General features: G+C 37.3%; 1 protein-coding gene across 1 annotated transcript in view; it reads right to left on the bottom strand.

Annotated features, from left to right (window-relative positions):
* The window catches only part of STAG1 (stromal antigen 1), a 470,948-nt gene that overhangs the window by 53,354 nt on the left and 393,554 nt on the right, over positions 1 to 24,040 (bottom strand). Inside the window, exons 16-21 of the mRNA XM_018050852.1 lie at positions 21,791 to 21,894; positions 4,887 to 4,979; positions 4,695 to 4,784; positions 4,323 to 4,526; positions 3,282 to 3,352; positions 1,777 to 1,864 (exon numbers count right to left, since the gene is read on the bottom strand). Coding sequence (XP_017906341.1) covers positions 1,777 to 1,864; positions 3,282 to 3,352; positions 4,323 to 4,526; positions 4,695 to 4,784; positions 4,887 to 4,979; positions 21,791 to 21,894 — 650 coding nt within the window. The remainder of the gene's footprint in view (positions 1 to 1,776; positions 1,865 to 3,281; positions 3,353 to 4,322; positions 4,527 to 4,694; positions 4,785 to 4,886; positions 4,980 to 21,790; positions 21,895 to 24,040) is intronic.

Below are 24,040 nucleotides of genomic sequence, written 5' to 3'. Positions count from 1 at the left end.
GAGCTGTTAAATGCTAAATAATTTCTAATTGCTAAAATGAATAAGAGTACAATCTAGTAATGATGTACTCAAAATGCATACACGTGATTAAAGTTTAAAGAATGTGTCTAAGAAGTTAACAAAGCTAAAGCAAATATCACATAAATATGTTCTTTTACTCAAAGAAATTAGAATAATATGGGGTAAATAATGCATATGTAGTACAAATAAGTAACAGAAAACCAGCATAATCACCAAAAAATACTGAGACTATAACAAGTCACATCTAAAACAAAAAATGATATTGACTATAAAGCAATTATCATTCAATTATAAATAAATAAAATTTAAAAAGACCATTGAGAAATGCTGGTATTGAGAATTAAAAATAAATTTAGATATAGTTATAATCTCCAGATAAAACAGCAAAGTGCTGTTTTTTCTTATTCTCTTCTTGAGGAAAATAAGTAGACCAAAAAAAGATTATCTTAACTCTATCATTTCAACTCTGAAGCACAGCTTAGAGTATCAGTGAATTGCATTTAGGCAACTGAAAAGTTTGAGATAAAAAGAGGATGAAAGTTGGAAGAGTCAACAATAAATGAAGAACAAACAAGGGGTCAAATACTCAACATTTTTGTACAAACTGTAATAAAACATCTAATACAATCAGGGACATTTATTATTAAGAGTCCCTACAAAGTAGAGATCAAAAACATGAATTAAGGCAACTTAAGATTTTATCATAGCAATAATAAAGCACGGTTTCTACAATTAAGTTTTAATGTGAATTAATAATTTTGTTACATCTATTGACATTCTTATTGCTTTAGTATAATGAAGTATCATCAAAGCATTCCATATTACTTAAACAGGAATGGATGAACTCACCCTTAAACATCATCTGTACCTAACCACAGGGATAGTATTAATATTTTGGTCTATATGAATGAGTTGTCTACAATGTACAAAATAACTCTTACTTCTTAACAACGGATTGTTACTTTTAATTAGCAATAATTATCATTGCTAATTAATAACTCACAATTTAATTCTCATATAGAAGTATTATATTCTTAATTCTCTGTATGATAGCTGACAGAATCTCTTTCAGACTAGAGAAACTTTTTCACTCCAACTTACTTATGAATACAAAAAAGTCTAAAATCTGCTAAAAACCTCTAAACTTATTTAACTATGATTCTTCCACAAAAACTAAGCCATATCTAAGGCTTACTCTTATTAATACCTAGAACAGTGCCTGAAACACACGTGATCAGAAATTTTCATTATATTAAATTGATCAGGTTTTGAAATTGCTTCTAGATTAATTAATGGTATTTTCCCTAAAAGAGTGACAATACTTACTTCAAAATTAAATATTCATATTAAACTTCTGCTACATTATAGCAAACTTTTTCTATTTTTTTCTGTTCAAATCTGAAGGTAAAATATACCTATCTGTAACACTCAATCACTATGGTGATAATTCTCAGAGGAGGTGGCTGCATTTAAGAATTGTCAACTATGTTTCCATGAAAGGCTTTTGATAATCCTACATGATCTCAGAAAAGCTTAGCTTTCTAAAATAACACAGAAGGACTTTGCTGGCGGTCCAGTGGGTAAGACTTTGTGCTCCCAATGCAGGAGGGCTGTGTTCGATCCCTGGTTGGGAAACTAAATCCCATATGCATCCTGCAATGGAGTTGTAAGCTGCAACTAAGACCCAACACAGCTAAAATTAATAAGTAAATAAATAAATAAAATGACATGGAAGGAATAACGATAAACTCCTACCTGTTCTGGCATAGCTCCATGTTCAATTCCAGTCTTCAATAATCTGTAGCAATTACCAAATAGATCCCATTTTGTGAGATCATGAGCGCTAAAATAAACAAAGATGCATTAACTTTATTCTAGAGTGGAGGAAAGTTTAAATTTGTTGAGCTCAGTTTCACTGGGGGAAAAATAACATAATTTCATTTTCCAGTAGAAGTGTAAAAGTTCCATAAGGAAATGTTCAAGTCTCCAAACTTAGAAGGAAAAAAGAGAAAGAGGGGGAGAGACAAAGAGAGAGAGAGCGAAAAGAAAAAAAGAGGGAAGAGAGGAATGAGAGGGAGAGAAGAGGACAGAGGTGGGTAGAGAAAGAGAGTAGAAGTTGATATTAGGAATTCATTAAGAGAAATCAATAATAATAAAACTTCATATGTTTAAGTGAAAGTAACCATTTCTCTATTATATTTTAAAGCATATTTAAACAAATTCATTTACAATTTCAAAGAATAAATACATGTGTATTTTTGAAAGATATCTGTAATCATCACAAGATGGAGACAACAGACACGAAAGACAAAGTCAGGGTAAGGGAAATATAGCACAGTTCAAAACCTTTAGTGCAACTGTCTATATGGGCTGAGGACTTCTGAATGAGGTAAGACTGACACTGTAAATTCTCATGAGCTCTGCTACTAAAAACAGTATGATTACTGGCTGTCAACTTTTATTTTCAAGTATCAAAATATTTTCTTGAAAAGGAGTTTTGACACTGGTTGTCAGCTTTTATTTTCAGATGTCAAAATATTTTTTTCAGATATGAGTCTGTTTCTCCATGGAATTCCAAAAATGTACTTGTGTATATAGAAAAGACTTAGATTGTAGACATTGTTTTTGAAATGACTCTGACGTATTCATTAAAGTAAGAGCTATACCTAAATATTCTTTTTCACAACAAACTTCTTTACTTCTCCCTCTTTATGGAGAAGAGAAGCATGTTTCATTACAAGGGACATGTAAAGTAGAATTTGAAAATGATACCTATTTCTGATCTGAGCCTTTTTTCCTTACTCAAATCCAACTATTCTGTCTACACAGTAAGAACACAATAATAAACAGACAAACAAGAATAATTCAGGGAAAAAAGCATATGGAAATAACTTTTATGGCTTTTGTCAAAATTGTGATTCTTATTTAGCAAGCTTTCTAAGATCTAGGAACTGAAAATTATACCTACAAAACTCTAGCTTACAGAATAAGCCCATCTAATTTGTTAATAAAACTAATTATCTTCAAGTTTTTACAGTGTAGAGTGTACATTCACTATGCTGAAAGATAAATCTTACTCTGTAAGTCATCAAATAATAACAAAAAACTCAATTTATCTTGAGTAAATAAGTAATAAAAAATTTACATCTCAATATTTCTCTAAAATTTCCCATTGTTACACAGATGTTAAACATTACAATTTGTTTTATGTTAACTAATATAGGATATTTACTAAATCTACTTTAAATAAAATGACATACTTGTGAAAAGAGGTTAACCGCTTTAACGTAGAAAGAACATTGTAAATATCATCATCATCAGCTTCTTCTCCCTATAAACAGAAAGCAGATAGCACCTCACTACCATAAATTTACTCATCCTCAAATTCACATGAAAGTGTACCAATACATACCATATAAAGAAAAATTCTTTTAAATTATACAAAAAGTACATATTCACTGTTGGTAAATGAGAAATTACAAATAAGCAAAATACCAGAAAATAAACAACACCTGTAAGTCCAAAACCGAGAGATGACCACTTTTGCATTTTAAACAATGTCATAAACATGACTTTGTACCCTTTTCTGGATAAATTCCTTGCAACTGCTGAGTGGAAGGATATATACTTTAAAGATTTTAATGGTTATTTCAAACATTTTACTGACTGTCACTTACATGTGTAACTGCAAAATCACAATGAAAAATTTAAAATAGTTGAAAAAAATTAAGTTAAAATTAAAAATAGGGGAAAATTAATTATAGGGATTAAAAAGAAATCCTAGGAGCCTGGGTGTCAAGACATACAAAGCTGTGGGAATTCCAAGTTGCCTTATATAGACGGAAGGAAGACGGCAAGACTCAGGAATCACAGAAATAATTATAAAAGTAACCAGTTGGAGGTGCTTGCTGCTTTCCTAGGCACACCACTGGTGAGCAGCCATTCTTTATTAGCACACTTTATTTTCATGTTCTATTCATTAGTACATCACAATAGTTCAGTAATATTAAAATGCAAATTAGATTCCAGGAATAGAAAATGAAAAACATAAGTTAAAAAATCTGACCTTAAAAAAGATTTTCCTTTAAAGAAAAAAACTGCCCGTTATGAAACATGTTTTCTAAAATAAAAATAAAGTGTAACTAAGGCTGATCTTTATAAAATGAACTGCAATAATGCTGCCAAGCTGTGAAAACGTTTCTACTAAGTTTCATTTTAAAATGGAAAAATTTACAAACTCAGCTACCTTGAATAATTATTAGCCAAAATTATTATATGTATACATTAACTTTAAAACCAACCTCTTGTAATAGATCTTCCACAGAATGATTGAATCGATCTACAAACTCATCAATCAGTTGGCTTCGAGCTATGTCAACTCTGTTCTGGATGGTATACTCTTCACTGCATAAGATGCTATAGGTTTTACTGCAGGCTTCCAAAACATCTGATTCTACATGTTTCTCCACAACAAATTTAATCTGTTTTAATAAAGCGTCTAGATGCTGCAGAGGAAAAAAAACTAGGATATTTAGATTAATAACAAAAAACAAAACTAAGCATCTGTCACATAATAAGCCTATATATTACATGAAAATAAAATAATCCAAAAAAAATAATCCAGTTAATAAAACAGACTATAATAGCAGAATTTCAATTTTACAGTTCCTTACCTTTTCCATTCTACCTGTGCTATAAATTTCTAGATCAAAATACTGTGGGATTTGTAGCAAGTTTGCTACCTTCTCTGCATCTGCAGAATACTAGAAGAAGAAGCAAAGAAAAAGATGTAACTACTTTAATAGTATAGTGTAGTAAGCAAATTTGGTGGCATACTATCACAAAACTGAAAATGGAAACTGTACCTTTGACAGCAACATCGGGAGTGTGATAATAAAATGCTCAGTCAATTTGTTTCTATCATCAATTTGAGTTTTCCTTTCTTTGGCAGTTAGCACCTAGAAATAAATTTAAATGTGTAAAGAATAAGTGTCATGTACTAATTTATAAATCTAGAATGTTACAAAGATGATGAAGCACTGGCAGATAATAAAACAGAATTTGCAGAAAAGCTTAACAAATGACTAAAATAAATGTATCTAGTTTTACTCAAATTACTAATAAACATGTACTCTTCCTTTATTAAATAGGGCTTCCCTCCTAGTTCAGTCAGTAAAGACTCTGCCTGCAGTGCAGGAGACCCGGGTTCAATCCCTGGGTCGGGAAGATCCCCTGGAGAAGGAAATGGCTACCCACCCACTCCAGTATTCTTGCCTGGAAAATCCCATGGACAGAGGAGCCTGGTGGGCTGCAGTCCATGGGGTTGCGAAGAGTCGGGCATGACTGAGCAACTAACACTAATAAACATGTACTCTTCTTTTATTAAATAGCTACTTATTTTAGATAAATTATTACTTGTTTAGATTAAATCAAAACAAAAACATTTCTAAAAAGCCAGTTACAATATTTGAGACAGAGGGGTATAGCCTGTGGTCACTGAGCACACTAGAGCCCTTCACCTTAACCTGTACTCAACTAGTTAAACCATAGGTGGTTCCAAAAATAAAACATTAAAATGCAGGCTCAGTGAGGATAATTATTTTCCCAAAGTATTCTGCAGTTTGAAGGAATTTGCCACCATAATTTTGAATGATTTTACAGGACAGAAACATTCCAATATAAACTGCTACTTTATAAATGTAAACCTCAAAGTCTGATAACATATGAAAGAACAGGATGTCCTATTTAATTGTTTTTTCAGGGGCTTTATTGCTTTTCAATAAAATCATGGCATCTGGTCCCAACACTTCAATTAGATGGGGAAACAATGTAAATAGTGACAGACTTTACTTTCCTGGGCTCCAAAATCACTGCAGGTGGTGACTGCAGCCATGAAATTAAAAGATGCTTGCTCCTTGGAAGAAAAGCTATGACAAACCTAAACAGTGTATTAAAAAGCAGAGACATTTCTTTGCCAACAAAGGTCCGTATAGTCAAAGGTATGGGTTTATCCAGTAGTCATGTATGGATGTGAGAGTTAGACCAAAAAGAAGGCTGAGCATCCAAGAATTGATGCTTTTGAACTGTGGTGCTGGAGAACTCTTGAGAGTCCCTTGCACAGACAGCAAGATCAAACCAGTCAATCTTAAAGGAAATCAACCGTGTATATTCAATGGAAGACTGATGCCACTGAAGCTGAAGCTCTAATACTTTGGCCGCCTGATGTTAAGATCAGACTTATTAGAAAAGACCAGTGCTGGGAAAGACTGAAGGCAGGAGGAGAAGGGGACAATAGAGGATGAGGTGGTTCGATGGCATCACCGACTCAATGGACACGAGTTTGAGCAAGCTCCAGGAGATGGTGAAGGACAGGGAACTCTGGCGTGCTACAGTCCATGGGGTCGCAAAGAGTTGGACATGACTGAGCAACTGAACAACAACTGTTCTTCAACCTCTTAAAACATAAAATTAACATTTTGGAATGATCTACCACCAAGTGTCAAGCTTGGTTTTGCACAAAATAATTAAAGGGGCTACATATAAAATGAAATGTATATGTATATAGAAATATATTTAGAAGTCTTTAAATTCATTAGACAATGTATGAAAGGTCTAAGGATATTGATTTTAGGGTAATAGCTATCGTCAATTAAATGGTCATTGTGTCAGGCACTCTATGTACATGAATTTATTTAACCCTCACAGAATCTTCGGTGGGAGAGCAAAAATGGCATACCTATGAAGGGGAATTTGAAAATATCCAACAAAACTGTACACACTTTTTTTCTTTGCCCCAGCTATCTTACTTTAGCAATCTACCCCACCAACACACTTGGTACAAATATGAAATGATACAGGATTATTCACCTCACATTATTTCTAGCAAAAGACTGGCAACAACCAAAACGACTCTCAATAGTGTATCTGCAAAACGAATCCTATTCAGACATAAGAAAATACAAAAAATCTGCAAGTAAAGTTATGTAGTAATACCCAGGATATACTGTTAAATGAAAATATTAAGGTACAGAACACCATATATAATATGCTATCTTTTGCAGGAGATAGGAGATTGAAAGGGAAGAGGATGGAGAATAAAAATAACATGCACCTGTATTTGTACATGCATTTATCTTTATTTGCAAAATGAAACACTGAAGGAGAGATAAAAAAACAAAATTGGATACAGGTAGAAAAGGGGTATAGAGGGAAGGATTTAAGAAAGACTTCTAAACATTCTGATTTTTTAACTAAGTAAATTTTTTATGTATTTCCAAAAAATAAAGATGTGAAACAAAATCAGAGGTAAAAACTCTGTTATGCTAAATTGAAGTCAGAAATATTAATATGGATGCATGATTTAAGCACAATACATATAAATATATGTATTTCTTAGCTTTGTATACTAATGGTACCTAGCAGAAATGATAACCAATTGACAATGAGTATTCTTAGTGAATCACAACAAACTGTGGAAAATTCTTCAAGAGATGGGAATACCAGACCACCTAACCTGCCCCTTGAGAAATCTGTATGCAGGTCAAGAAGCAACAGTTTGAACTGGACATGGAACAACAAACTGGTTCCAAATTGGGAAAGGAATACGTCAAGGCTGTATTACTCTTATCCTGCTTATTTAACTTATATGCCAAGTATATCATGAGAAATGCTGGACTGGATGAAGCACAAGCTGGAATCTACACTGCCAGGAGAAATACCAATAACTTCAGATATGCAGATGACACCACCCTTATGGCAGAAAGCAAAGAACTAAAGAGCCTCTTGATTAAAGTGAAAGAGGAGAGTGAAAAAGCTCACTTAAAACTCAACATTTAGAAAACGAAGATCATGGCATCCAGTCCCATCACTTCACGGCAAATAGATGGGGAAACAGTAGAAACAGTGGCTGACTTTACTTTTCTGGGCTCCAAAATCACTGCAGATGGTGACCACAGCCATGAAATTAAGATACTTGCTCCTTGGAAGAAAAGCTATGACCAACCTAGACAGCATATTAAAAAGCAGAGACATTACTTTGCCAACAAAGGTCTGTCTAGTCAAAGCTATGGTTTTTCCAGTAGTCATGTATGGATGTGAGAGTTGGACCATAAAGAAAGCTGAGTGCTGAAGAACTGATGCTTTTGAACTATGGTGTTGGAGAAGACTCTTGAGAGTCCCTTGGACTGTAGGGAGGTCTAACCAGTCCATCCTAAAGGAAATCAACCCTGAATATTCATTGGAAGGACTGATGTTGAAGCTGAAACTCTAATACTTTGGCCACGTGATGCAAAGAGCTGACTCATTTGAAAAGACCCTGATGCTGGGAAAGACTGAAGGCGGTATGAGAAGGGGACAAGAAAGGATGAGATGGCTGGATGGCATCACCGACTCAATGGACATGAATTTGAGTAAACTCTGAGAGTTGGTGATGGACAGGGAGGCCTGGTGTGCTGCAGTCCATGGGGTCGCAAGCATCGGACCTGACTGAGCGACTGAACTGAACTGATCCTTAGTGAGAAGATTTTTATTTTTACATATCACTCTTTATCAAAAGGAACTAGTGCTCGTGAGCGAGTCCTGTTCTAGGGTGATGTGGCCTACAGCGTGGCTTCCAAAAGACCATTGTCTCCTAGTATTCATGCCCTTAATAGAATCTCTTCCAAAAATGAATAAGGCTGACATGTGTAACCTAAAGAATACTGTGGGAATTATGCTATATGACTTTTGAGGTCATAAAATACATAGAAGTGTCCACTTTATTCTCTCTTGGACCATTCATTCTTGGGGAGGCTTGCAGCCTTGAAACAGTACTACTAAGAGGTCAACATGGTAAGGATCTAAGGCTTCCTACCAACAATAAACACTAACTTACCAATCATGTGACTGAACCATTACGGAAGTAGCAAATTTACTATCAAGACTCCAGAGGTTAAGACCCTGGCTATATCTTAACTGTAACCCTATGAGACAATCTAAAGTAAAAAACAGCTAAGTCATTCACAAATTTCTGACCTACAGAAACTATATGAGACAATGAATACTTATTCCTTTAAGCCTTGAAGTTTGGAGTACAGTTGTCCCCCTTAACTGTGTGGGATACATTCCAAGATGCCCAGTGGATGTCTGAAATTGCTAATTGCCCTGAACCCTTGATATAGTATGTTTTTTACCATCATGAACATGCCTATGATAAAGTTAAATCGATAAATTAGGCATAGTGTGCGATTAACAGTAACTAACAGAAAATTATAATATACTGCAATAAAACATGAATGTGGTCTCTCTCTTTCAAAATATTTTATATAAATTTAATGCCTTTTCCACCTTAACTAAGAATTCATCAAGTATTGTGGCCATCACTTTTGCAGTTTGATGTATGACACTAAACAAACAGGAATTTCCTTTTCCTTCCTCATAATGTCACAGACAGAAATTTATTCTTAATGAACATCTTCGCAAACTCAGTACATATTTTTTTCTCTTCCTGTTAAGTCTAGAACTTTCATCTTTTCACTTATAGGAAGTAGTTATGGGTTTTCTTTGACATATCCAAAAGGCCAGCATCAATACTCTGTACATTCAGGTCAATATTAAGTACAATAAGGGATACTTGAACACAATCACAGCAACACTATTATAGCAGATTTGATAACCTACAAGAGCTATGAAGTGTCTAACTGGTGGAGTACATTGGACAATGGTATGATTCACTTTCCTGGTAGGATGGAGAGAGACAAAGCTGGATGTGTGAGAATTTTTACCATGCTTCTCAGCATAGCATGCAACTTCAAACTTAACAAATTTTCCATTTAATATTCTGGACCATAGTTGATTGGTAATTAAAACCTGGGGAGAGAAATGATGGATAAGGGACAACTATTGCAATTTTTTTAAACGTAGTAATAGATTACTAATATAAGCAGTAAAGGTAGAAAGTGAGCCTGGAACATTTTGCTCTAAAAGAAAGCACTCAAAAAGTGGTAGTATGTTAAAATGACAAGAAATTAGCCCAAAGGGGCTGTGAGTCAAAATTACATTCTGTCATTGCTTCATCAATTTCTCTAAGTTTTTTTTTTTCCCCATTTGTAGCATTTTAAGGGAAATTGTGGTGTATCATTTCACCCCTAATATTTAAGTGTGTATTTAACAGATGAAGATGCAAGAACAGACTTTACATCTCCAATATTAAACAATAATTGCTTATTATAATTACATACTCAGTCACTACTTTTCTCAGTCTTTACTTTTTGGAATCATTCCTGTATTCATGTGGGTGTGCTAGGTCGCTTCAGTTTTGTCTGACTCTTTGCAACCCTACAGACTGTAGCCCTCCAGATTTCTTTGTCCATGGGATTTTCCAGGCAAGATTCTGGAGCAGGTTGCCATGACATCCTCCAGGGGACCTTCTTGACCCAAGGTTCAAGTCTCTTAAGTCTCCTGCACTGATGTGCGGGTTCTTTACCACTAGCGCCACTTGGGAAGCCCTATGTTCATATTTAATGAAATTATTAATATGGTTAAATTTGTATCAGCCACTGGGCTATTTGTTATCTATGTATCTTTTTTTCCTCCCCTCTTTTCATTCTTTGTTGTCTTCTTTGCAATTAAACATTCTTCAGCATGCAATTGGAACTTCTCTGTTGATTCTGTTCTCCTTTTTTAGGTATGAGAGGTTGCTCTAGGGGTTACAATATATCAAAAGCTCTTCAACTTATTACAAACAACTTCAAATTAATAATGAATTAATTATAACAAAATACAGCAATGTTACTCCAAGAGAGTTTTATTTCCTTTACACTTCTTTGTGCTATTGTCACACATCAATGTATATTACAATCTTAACACTACAATGCTAGTACTATTGCTTTAAAATAATCTCATGTCCCTTTAAAAATTAAAAAAAAAAAACACAGCCGTTTATGCCTACCCACATCTTTATCATTTCTAGTACTTTCTATTTCTTCCTGTGGATTATAGTTTGCATTCTTTACAACTTAAAGGATTTTTTTTTTTTTTTTTAGTGTTTCTTCAAAGGCAGGTCTTTTAAACAATGTGTCTCTCAATCTTTGTTTATATAGGAATGTTTTCATTTCACCTTCATACTTGTAAAATAATTTTACTGAATTTAGAATTCTTGGTTGGCAATTTTGTTGTCTTTCGGTGACTGTCATTTTACTGTCTTCTGGCCTTAACTATTTCTGATAAGTCAAACTATTAAAGTTATTGCTGCTGTCCTCCACATTCTTTTTTACTTGCTGCTTTAAAGATTTTTCATTTTTGTCTTTCAACAACGTGACCTGTGTTTACACTATTTCGTTTTTTAAAAATTTCTTGGATCTGTGGATAAACATTTCTCACCAAATTTGGGTCTTCTCTGGCAATTATTAACATTCCTTTAAATGTTTTCCTTCTTGTCTCCTTCTCTCTCTCCTTTCTTTCTAGGACTCCACTACACAAAGCTGGTGCACTTGATGCTGTTTCATACATTTCTTAAGCTCTGCCATTTCTCTTCATCTTTTTCCCTGTTTTTTTCCAAAATGAACAATTTCTATTAATCTTTCATGTTCACTGTTACTTCTGTCATCTAAAATCTGTTGAGCTCATCTAATAAATTATAAATTTCTGTTATTATAATTTTCAACTCATAAATTAGCATTTGAAAAACAAATTACTCACTCCTTATTTCTTGTTACCATATTTTCCTATAAGTCTTTGAACACATTTACAAAAAGGGCTCTGAAGTATCTGTTAAATCCAACAACTGGGCCTCATGAGAAGCCATTTCTTGTTTCTAAGCTTTTTAACACTTTAAATTAATTTTGATTTTTTTTAACCTGCCCTGGGTCTTTATTGCTGAACGTGGGCTTTCTCTGGTTGTAGTAAGTCAGGACTGCTCTTCATTGTGGTGCATGGGCTTCTCACTGTGGTGGCTTCTCTTGCTGCAGAGAACAGGCTCTAGGCATTTAGACTTCAGTAGTTGTGGCATGTGGGATCTTCCCTGAATAGGGATCAAACTAGTATCCACAGGACTGGCAAGTGGATTCTTAACCACTGGACCACCAGGAAAGCCCCTGAGAAATCATTTCTATTGTCTACTTCCCGCCCCCAGAGTATGGTCACACTAGACTGTTCATTTCTTTTTTTGGCACAGGTCCAATTTTTCTAGAAAAGCAGACATTTTGGGGTACCTTGTAACAGCTATGTATTTCAAAGTTATTTTCCTAAGTTTCACTTTAACAAACTAATCTTTAATTGAAACTGTGTAACTTGTCTCTCACATGATGGATGGTTTCTGTTTGGAATTTTATTCTTTTTTTTTTAAAACTGTCTTTCCGGAAGTTTCTTCCGTGTTTCTATATCACTGGTTAACCAATGATTTGGCAGAGATTGTGTTCAAATGCTTCAAATTTATAAGATTCCTCCTCTCTGACACCTGATTTGCTGTGGGATAGGGAGTACATTCAAGGTTCTGTCAGTTTGTTAGTTTTCTTGATTTTTATTTTCTTTTGGATTCTCTCACGTTACCCAATCAGCCAGGGATGTATAAAGAGTTTATTAAACCTTTTACCATTTTCTCATTTCCAGTATTTTTATGGTTAGATTCTTGGCTGGTCCACTACTCTTACCAATTGCAGATACAATCTCTGAATGTTACAGGTGAAAGTTTCTCTTATGTGTGTTTCTTTCATTACTAAAGTTCAACAAAAGTTGAACAAAGTTCTAGATGTTCCCCTCTTGTCCCATATTGAGTCTTTTCTCTCTGACAGCAATTGCATGCTGGTTTTTGCATACAGTGCTGCTCTGGTAAAACTAGAGATGTCACCATTCAAGCTTGTGGGCTGCGTGCATTGTAACCCTAGGCAAAAAGGCTATAGACTCCTACAGCTTTAAACTGAAGCTTCAGCAGTTTTTCAAGAATATAAGCACACCTCATTATATTTTGCAGATACTGCATTAAAAAAAAAAATCCACCAAGTTGGAACTCTGTGACAACCCTGTTTGAGCAAGTCTATTGGTGTCATTTTTCCAGTAGCATTTGCTCACTTTGTGTTTCTGCGTCACATTTTGGTAATTCTGGCACTATTTTAAACTTTTTCATCATTATTATTAGATTTGTTCTGGTGTGAACAACAATCTTTGATGTTACCACTTAATTTGTTTTGGGGTGCCACAAACCATGCCCATATAAAATGGGGAACTTACTCGATGAATGTTGTGTCTCACTGCTGCTCCAGCAACTAGCTGTTCTCCCATCTTTCTCCCTTTCCTCAGGCTTCTCTACTCCCTGAGACTCAACAAAATTGAAATTAATAACCCTACTAACCCCTAATAAGCCTCTTAAGTGTTCAGGTGAAAAGAAGCTTCATCACGTATCTCTCACTTTAAATCAAACGCTTGATGCAGGTGAAAGAAGAGGGTGAAAAGCTAGCTTAAAACTCAACATTCAAAAAACTAGATCATGCCATCTGGTACTATCACTTCATGGCAAATATATGGGGAAACAATGGAAACAGTGACAGACTTTATTTTCTTGGGCTCCAAACTCACTGTGAATGGTGGCTGCAGCCATGATTTTAAAAGATGCTTGCTCCTTGGAAGAAAAGCTATGAGACACCTAGATAGCATATTAAAAAGCAGAGACATCAGTTTGGTGACAAAGGTCCTAATAGTCAAAGCTCTGGTTTTTTCAACAGTCATGTACAGATGTGAGAGTTGGACCAGAAAGAAGTCTGAACATCGAAGAAATGATGTGTTTGAATTGTGTGCTGGAGAAGACTCTTGAAAGTCCCTTGGATAGCAAAGGGGATCAAACCAGTCAATCCTAAAGGAAATGAACCCTGAATATTCATGGGAAGCGCTGATGTTGAACCTCCAATACGTTGGTCACCTGACGCAAAGAGCTGACTCATTGGAAAGGACCTTGATGCTGGGAAAGACTGAAGGCAGGAGGAGAAGGAGACGACAGAGGATGGTTGGATGGCATCACAGACTCAGTGGACATGAGTCTGAGCAAACACACAGGGAAACCTCGATGGTTCATGGGGTCTCAAAGACTTGGACATGACTTCAGCTCAGTTTAGTTCAGTTCAGTCGCTCAGCTGTGTCTGACTCTTTGTGATCCCATGAATTGCAGCACGCCAGGCCTCCCTGTCCATCACCAACTCCCGGAGTTCACCCAAACTCATGTCCATCAAGTCGGTGATGCCATCCAGCCATCTCATCCTCTGTTGTCCCCTTCTCCTCCTGCCCCCAATCCCTCCCAACATCAGAGTTTTCCAATGACTCAACTTTTCGCATGAGGTGGCCCAAGTATTGGAGTTTCAGCTTTAGCATCAATCTTTCCAAAGAACACCCAGGACTGATCTCCTTTAGAATGGACTGGTTGGATCTCCTTGTAGTCCAAGGGACTTAAGTGTATACCTGTGGCGGATTCATGCTGATGTATGGAAAGACCAAAACAATATTGTAAAATAATTAACCTCCAACTAAAATAAATAAAGTTATATTTTTAAAAAACATCTTCTCCAACACCACAGTTCAAAAGCATCAATTCTTCAGTGCTCAGCTTTCTTTATAGTCCAACTCTCACATCCATACATGACCACAGGAAAAACCATAGCCTTGACAAGATGCACTTTTGTTTGCAAAGTAATGTCTCTGCTTTTGAATATGCTATCTAGGTTGGTCATAACTTTTCTCCCAAGGAGCAAGCGTCTTTTAATTTCATGGATGCAATCACCATCTGCAGTGATTTTGGAGCCCTTAAAATTAAAGTCTGACACTATTTCCACTGTTTCCCCATCTATTTCCCATGAAGTGATGGGATCAGATGCCATGATCTTTGTTTCTGAATGATGAGCTTTAAGCCAACTTTTTCACTCTCCTCTTTCACTTTCATCAAGAGGCTTTTTAGCTCCTCTTCACTTTTCTGCCATAAGGGTGGTGTCATATGCATATCTGAGGTTATTGATGTTTCTCCCGGCAATCTTGATTCCAGCTTTTGCTTCTTCCAGCCCAGCATTCCTTATGATGTACTCAGCATATAAGGTAAATAGGCAAGGTGATAATGTACAGCCTTGACGTACTCCTTTTCCTATTTGGAACCAGTCTGTTGTTTCATGTCCAGTTCAACTGTTGCTTCCTGACCTGCATACAGATTTCTCAAGAGGCAGGTTAGGTGGTCTGGTATTCCTGTCTCTTTCAGAATTTTCCACAGTTTATTCTGATCCACACAGTCAAAGGCTTTGGCAAAGTCAATAAAGCAGAAATAGATGTTTTTTTTGGAACTCTCTTGCTTTTTCCACGATCCGGCGATGTTGGCAATTTGATCTCTGGTTCCTCTGCCTTTTCTAAAACCAGCTTGAACATCTGGAAGTTCACGGTTCACGTATTGCTGAAGCCTTGCTTGGAGAATTTTGAGCATTACTTTACTAGCGTGTGACATGACCTACCAACTAAAAAACAAAAACTAGACTTGATTAAACTTAGTGAGGAAGAAGTGTTGAAAGGTAGGACAGGTCGGAAACTAGGCCTCATGAGTCAAACAGTTAGCTAAGTTGTGAATGCAATTTCTTTGAAAGAAATTAAAAGTGCTACTCCAGTGAAAACACAAATAATAAGAAAGTGAAACAACCTTATGTAGGATACGGAATCAGCTTTAGTGATCTGATAAAAGCCAACCAGAAATAACATTCCCTTATGTCAAAGTCTAATTCAAAGCAAGGCTCTCTCTTAAATTCTATGCTGAGAGAAGTGAGGAAGCTCCAAGAGAAAAGTTTGAATCTAGTTCACGAGATATTAAAAGAAGCCATCTCCATAAAATAAGACTTCAAGGTGAAGCAGCAAGTACTGATGCAGAAGCTATAGCAAGTTATCTAGATCTAGGTATAAGGCAAGCAATGAAGGTGGCTTGGGCGGGTCATGGTGGAGGGGCCTGACAGAATGTGGTCCACTGGAGAAGGAAATGGCAAACCACTTCAGTATTCTTGCCTTGAGAACCACAGTATGAAAAGGCAAAATGACAGGATACCAAAAGAGGAACTCCCCAGGTCATTAGGTGCCCAATAAGCTGCTGGAGATCAGTGGAGAAATAACTCCAGAAAGAATGTAGGGATGGAGCCAAAGCAAAAACAATACCCAGCTGTGGATGTGACTGGTGATAGAAGGAAGGTCCGCTGCTGTAAAGAGCAATATTGCATAGGAACCTGGAATGTCAGGTCTATGAATCAAGGCAAATTGGAAGTGGTCAAACAAGAGATGGCAAGGGTGAACGTCGACATTTTAGGAATCAGCGAACTAAAATGGACTGGAATGGGTGAATTTAAATCAGATGACCATTACATCTACTACTGCGGGCAGGAATCCCTCAGAAGAAATGGAATAGCCATCATGGTCAACAAAAGAGTTCGAAATGCAGTACTTGGATGCAATCTCAAAAATGACAGAATGATCTCTATTCGTCTCCCAGGCAAACCATTCAATCCCACAGTTATCCAAGTCTATACCCCAACCAGTAATGCTAAAGAAAATGAAGTTGAATGGTTTTATGAAGACCTACAAGATCTTTTAGAACTAACACCCCAAAAACATGTCCTTTTCATTATAGGGGACTGGAATGCAAAAGTAGGAAGTCAAGAAACACCTGGAGTAACAGGCAAATTTGGCCTTGGAATGCGGAATGAAACAGGGCAAAGACTAATAGAGTTTTGCCAAGAAAACGCACTGGTCATAGCAAACACCCTCTTCCAACAACACAAGAGAAGACTCTACACATGGATATCACCAGATGGTCAACACCGAAATCAGATTGATTATATTCTTTGCCACCAAAGATGGAGAAGCTCTATACAGTCAACAAAAACAAGACCGGGAGCTGACTGTGGCTCCGATCATGAACTCCTTATTGCCAAATCCAGACTTAAATTGAAGAAAGCAGGGAAAACCACCAGACCATTCAGGTATGACCTAAATCAAATCCCTTATGATTATACCGTAGAAGTAAGAAATAGATTTAAGGGACTAGATCTCAGAGTGCCTGATGAACTATGGACGGAGGCTTGTGACACTGTATAGGAGACAGGGATCAAGACCATCTCCATGGAAAAGAAATGCAAATAAGCAAAATGGCTGTCTGGGGAGGCCTTACAAATAGCTGTGAAAAGAGGAGAGGTGAAAAGCAAAGGAGAAAAGCAAAGATATAAGCATCTGAATGCAGAGTTCCAAAGAATAGCAAGAAGAGATAAGAAAGCCTTCTTCAGCGGTCAATGCAAAGAAATAGAGGAAAACAACAGATTGGGAAAGACTAGAGATCTCTTCAAGAAAATTAGAGATACCAAGGGAACATTTCATGCCAAGATGGGCTCGATAAAGGACAGAAATGGTCTGGACCTAACAGAAGTAGAAGATGTTAAGAAGAGGTGGCAAGAATACACGGAAGAACTGTACAAAAAAGATCTTCACGAGCCAGATAATCATGATGATGTGATCACTAATCTAGAGCCAGACATCTTGGAATGTGAAGTCAAGCGGGCCTTAGAAAGCATCACTACGAACAAAGCTAATGGAGGTGATGGAATTCCAGTTGAGCTGTTTCAAATCCTGAAAGATGATGCTGTGAAAGTGCTGCACTCAATATGCCAGCAAGTTTGGAAAACTCAGCAGTGGCCACAGGACTGGAAAAAGTCAGTTTTCATTCCAATCCCAAAGAAAGGCAATGCCAAAGAATGCTCAAACTACTGCACAATTGCACACATCTCACATGCTAGTAAAGTAATGCTCAAAATTCTCCAAGCCAGACTTCAGCATTACGTGAACCATGAACTCCCTGATGTTCAAGCTGGTTTCAGAAAAGGCAGAGGAACCAGAGATCAAATTGCCAACATCTGCTGGATCATGGAAAAAGGAAGAGAGTTCCAGAAAAACATCTATTTCTGCTTTACTGACTTTGCCAAAGCCTTTGACTGTGTGGATCACAAGAAACTGTGGAACATTCTGAAAGAGATGGGAATACCAGACCACCTGACCTGCCTCTTGAGAAACCTTGCAGGTCAGGAAGCAACAGTTGAACTGGACATGAAACAATAGACTGGTTCCAAATAGGAAAAGGAGTACATCGTATATTGTCACCCTGCTTATTTAACTTCTATGCAGAGTACATCATGAAAAATGCTGGGCTGGAAGAAACACAAGCTGGAATCAAGATTGCCGGGAGAAATATCAATCACCTCAGATATTGCGATGACACCACCCTTATAGCACAAAGTGAAGAGGAGCTAAAAGGCCTCTTGATGAAAGTGAAAGAGGAGAGTGAAAAGGCTGGCTTAAAGCTCAACATTTAGAAAACAAAGATCATGGCATCTGATCCCATCACTTCATGGGAAATAGATGGGGAAACAGGGGAAACAGTGTCAGACTTTATTTTGGGGGGCTCTAAAATCACTGCATATGGTGACCTGAGCCATGAAATTGAAAGACGCTTACCCCTTGGAAGAAAAGTAATGACCAACCTAGATAGTATATTCAAAAGCAGAGACATTACTTTGCCAACTAAGGTCCGTCTAGTCAAGGCTATGGTTTTTCATGTGGTCATGTATGGATGTGAGAGCTGGACTGTGAAGAAGGCTGAGCGACGAAGAATTGATGCTTTTGAACTGTGGTGTTGGAGAAGACTCTTGAGAGTCCCTTGGACTGCAAGGAGATCCAACCAGTCCTTTCTGAAGGAGATCAGCCCTGGGATTTCTTTGGAAGGAATGATGCTAAAGCTGAAGCTCCAGTACTTTGGACATTGCATGTGAAGGGTTGACTCACTGGAAAAGACTCTGATGCTGGGAGGGACTGGGGGCAGGAGGAGAAGGGGACGACCGAGAATGAGATGGCTGGATGGCATCACGGACTCGATGGACGTGAGTCTGAGTGAACTCTGGGAGTTGGTGATGGACAGGGAGGCCTGGCGTGCTGCAATTTATGGGGTCGCAAAGAGTCAGACACGACTGAGCGACTGAACTGAACTGATGCTATACAAAAGATTTGCAATGTAGATAAAATAGCATTATATTAAAAGAAGATGCCACCTAGGATTTTCATAGTTATACAGGTGGTGACTTTAAGATGAAGCCAATGTTCACTTGCCTTTCTGAGAGTTCTAGGGACCCTTGGTGGTGGTGGTTTAGTCGCTAAGTCATGTCTGACTCTTGCGACCCCATGGATTGTAGGCTGTCAGGCTCCACTGTCCATGGGATTCTCCAGGCAATAATACTGGAGTGGGTTGCCATTTCCTTCTCCAGGGGACCTTCCCAACCCAGGAAATGAACCTGGGTCTTATGTACTGCAGGCAGATTCTTTACCAACTGAGCTATGAGCTGCCTGTCACAATATTCATTTTGCAGCCCCGTGGATCAAGGGCCCCTTGAATTATGCTAAATCTACCCTGCCTATGCTCTATCAATGTGGCAACAAAGTCTGGGAGATGGCACATCTGTTTACAACGTGGTTTCAGTTCAGTTCTATTGCCTCAGCCATGTCTGACTCTCTGTGACTCCATGGACTGCAGCATGCCAGTTTTCCCTGTCCATCACCAACTCCCCGAGCTGGTGGTTTGGCAAGTATTTTAAGCCCACTGTTGAGATCTACAGCTCAAAAAAAAGATCCCTTTCAAAATATGACTGCTCACTGACAATGCATCTAGTCACCCAAGAGTTCTGACGGAGATGTACAAAGAGAATAATGTTATTTTCATGTCGCTTAACACAATATTCATTTTGTAGCCCCATGGATGAAGGAGTAATTTTGACTCTGAAGTTTTACTAGTTAAGAAAAATTCTGTAAGGCTATAGCTGCCATAGACAGTGATTCCTCTGATGAATCTGAGCAAAGTCCATTGGAAACTTTCTAAAAAGGATTCAGCATTCTAGAGGGCACTAAAAATATTCATGATTCAAGGAAAAGAGGTAAAAATATCAACATTAACAGGATTTTTGAAGAAGTTGATTTCAACTCTTATGAATGACTGAGAAGTACAAGGGGTTCTGTGGAGGAAGGAACTACAGATGTGCAGGAAATAACAAGAGAAAGAATTCAAAGTGGAGTCTGAATATGTATAAACCTCATGACAAACACTTTAACAGATGAGGAGTTGCTTCTTATGGGTGAGCAAAGGAAGTGGTTCCTAGAGATGTAATCTACTCATGGTGAAAATGCTGTGATGACTGTTGCAATGACAATAAAGGATTTAGAATATGACACATATTTAGGTGATAAAGCAGTGGCAGGTTTTGAGAGGACTGACTCCAGTTCTGAAAGACTTTTACTGTGGGTCAAATGCTATCAGACAGTATTAGATGTTACTGAGAACCAGTTTTCAAAAGGAAAAGTCCATCAATGAGGTAAACTTCATCATTGTCTAACTTTAAGAAATTGCCACCAGCAAAAAGACTCTTACTTTCTGAAAGCTCAGATGACTGTGTTTTCTTTAAGCAATAAAGTTTTAAATTATAGTATGTACATCGTTTTTCTAGGCATAAGGCATTGTACACTTAATAGACTACTGTATGGTGTAAATACAACTTTTGTATGCATTGAGAAAAGAAAAAAATCATGTGCTTAGCTTTACTGCAATATTTGCTTTATTGTAGTGGTCTGGAACTCAACCTACAATATCTCTAAGATATGCCTAGAAATACTTCTCAATTTTTTTTTTTTAAAATCTGTGGTGAATTTCCAGAGCCCTGATATGGGTTTTGATATTTTTTCCCGTTTCATTCCTTTTTTTGCGGGGGTGGGGGTAGAGAAGAGGAAGGGAAATTGCCTACTTCTTCACACTACCAGAGTTAGTCTTTCCGTCTGTGATCATCTCAATTCATCTGGAATAATAACGAAAGACCTAATCCTTAGGTAGGTTGATAAGGAGTCTGGGGTCCTCAAGGAGGAAGGGGTCCAGAGCCCTTGAGGAAGAAGGGGTCCGGGGCTCTTAAGGAGGAGAAAAGGACAAACTTTCTACACTGCTTTGTCTTAGTCAATATAAGAATGTATCTTGCTCGAGGACATGTTTTTCCTTAATAAGAACCTTTTGACTAATCTTGTTATCTTAAGATGTATGCTGTAGGAGTGGATCTTGTAAGACCTTTCTATTGTTAGTTCTAATCCTGTTAATTTAAGATGTATGTTGTGGGACTGGGTCTGGTAAAAGTATATAAGGCCTTGATAAGGAGGATGGGGAGGCACTCTCCATCCTCCTTCTGATGTCCAAGTCAGAAGCTTTCTCTGTCCTTTTTCACTTTAATGAAACTCTGCTGCACAAAAGCTCTTGAGTGATCAAGCCTGGTCCCTGGTCCTGAAGCTAAATCTTCCTCAGAGATTATGAATCCGACATCATTCACTGTAAGCTATCAGCAATAACACCTGCATTATTAGCCTCATACTTGCAGTGAGCAATTTAAGAAAGAAAATGGTCAACTGTCCAAAGATTACATAGATGCTAAATGGAACAGTGTGCAAAACTAGACAGTTTGCCTTCAGAGCCTTTCTGTACTTTAAACAAATATGAATGTGAAAATTCTTACGATACTGAACTAGAAGCAGGCACAAGTGTATGCAGCATGGACGAAAAGAATCTAATTTTGGAAACTGAGTAGACAGGATATAAGATGAACTACCACAACATGTATCATTTACAAAATTTTCATGTGTTTAGGAATACATATGTCAGTAAATATTCAAATATTTCAAAGTTGTTCACTTTTTTTTTTTTTTAGATTTTTCGCTAGTAACTTACTCTCTTGCCGGTACCCCTTCCCACTGGAGGATGTGCCTCAGCAGCTTGACGAATTGTACAAACCATTAGCTCTATAAGAGCACTCTCCTGACGGTCGGACATTGCTAAAGTCAAACAAAACACATTAGCATAAGTAGATAGTTTTATAATAGCCACATATCAAAAATGCACACAATTATTAAAAAAAAAACACCAGCAACCATTACTTAAAGACTAAGGTGAAGTTCTATTCTTTGTCCTTTTTATCTTTTCAATAATATGTATCTGTCATAAGTCAAATAAGAAAGAGATACACAAAGTAAAGAAAAAGAGAATAACCTCCAGTTTCTTCTAATACCTAATCTCTTGTAATATCATACTTCTGAACTGGGCAATGCCAAAATTTCCCTTCCATATCATTTCAAAGTTTACATATATTTTGCTTTTTTTAGTAAAAAAACATTAACAATAGATTTTGAGTATCTTTCAAGTGATATGACATATATGAATAATTACCTTAAATAATTACAAGTTATTACATAGTTTGTGTTTCACAGTTTATTCAACCTTCTGTATTAACATTCACTCAAATTTTCCCCAAATTCTTGTCACATTTATAAAAAATTCAATAACAAGTATCATAAATACACACATATTTATGTAACTAACACTTCTATTTCGGCAGAATAAATGTCAAGAGAGGGAATAATGAGTCAAAGGTTAAAATCTTGGTACTGACAAATCAATAAGGTTACTTACTGCAATCCACACCTCCAACTGCCATGATGACAATGTTTGATTCCTTTTATCCCTGCCAACACTGGATGTTATAAGTTCCTTTAATTTTTGCCAATCCAATCACTCAAAGTGGTATTTCTTATTTTGCTCCTGCATAATTAGTGGAGTGCATTTTCTTATTTATTAAAAAAATTTTTGGAGATTCTTCTGTTTATTTTCTGTTAACTTTTCCATTGTTACACACCTTTCTTGGATTCTTATATATTAGTAGCATTAACTTTGTCTTAAATGATGCAAATATTTTCTCACAGCTTGTTCTTTAGGTTTTAGACTCCTCATGGTATACTTTGTCAGAAATAGTTAACTTTTACAGAGTCATATCTATAGAGATTTGTGTTATGACTTTCAGATTTCTTTCTTTGCTTTCCAGGACTTTTATTTATTTTTTTGAGAGATAACTGACATACAATACCATACGGGTTTAAGTTGTACCACACAATGATTCAATTTACTTACATTGTGAAATGATCACCACAGTAAGTTTAGCTAATATCTATCATTTCATATAGATTAAAAAAGTCTTTTGGGTTTCTTGCATTGCTTTCAAAGAGCTCCTTTCTCCCAGAGATTAAGAAGCATATTTTCTTCTTTGTCTCTGTTGCTTGCTTTTACATCTCTTATCTGTTTGAAATTTATTCTGCTGATAGTATTAATATCAGGTTTGGGTCTGTTTGCTCCCACCAGATGAGTACACAATGATGCCCCCATCATCGGTAAAGAAAACCAGCTTTTCTTGGTTTATCTGAAATGTCAACTTTTAACATGTTGGTGGGCTGCCGTCTCTGGGGTCGTACAGAGTCGGACACGACTGAAGCGACTTAGCAGCAGACGCTCCTATATAGGATAAAGCATCTGCCCGCAATGCAGGAGAACCGGGTTCGATCCCTGGGTTGGGAAGATCCCCTGGAGAAGGAAATGGCAACCCACTTCAGTATTCTTGCCTGGAGAATCCCATGGACAGAGGAGCCTGGCAGGCTACAGTCCACGGGGTTGCAAAGAGTCGGACACGACTGAGCAACTTTACTTTCACTATATACTTTGATCTATTAATATTTCTGGATTCTTCAGTTTCAGTGTTATAAAGCCATGCTGTTTCGATTATAGCAACGTTATAACCCACGTCTGAGGTCAGGGGCGGCGGCCGTGAGGAGCTACCCCACGTCCAAGGTCAGGGGTGGAGGCCGGGAGGACCTACCCCGCGTCCGAGGTCAGGGGCAGGGGCCAAGAGTGCCAGCTGCGATAGTGCAGGTACAGCCGAGAGGAGCTACCCCACGCCTGAGGCGGCGGCTGGGAGGAGCAACCCCACGTCCAATGAGTGGTGGCTGCGCGGGCGCAGGAGGGCCTAGAGGAGCTATTCCATGTTCAAGGTCAGGAGGGGCTGCAGTGAGGAGATACCCCTTGTCCAAGGTAAGGAGCAGCAGCTGCGCTTTGCTGGAGCAGCCATGAAGGGATACCCCACTTCCAAATAAGAGA

This window comes from Capra hircus, chromosome 1 (assembly GCF_001704415.2).
Source record: "Capra hircus breed San Clemente chromosome 1, ASM170441v1, whole genome shotgun sequence".
NCBI lineage: Eukaryota > Metazoa > Chordata > Mammalia > Artiodactyla > Bovidae > Capra > Capra hircus.
The sequence above is the reverse complement of the archived record's forward strand: the minus strand, read 5'-3'. Positions and strand labels throughout refer to the sequence as shown.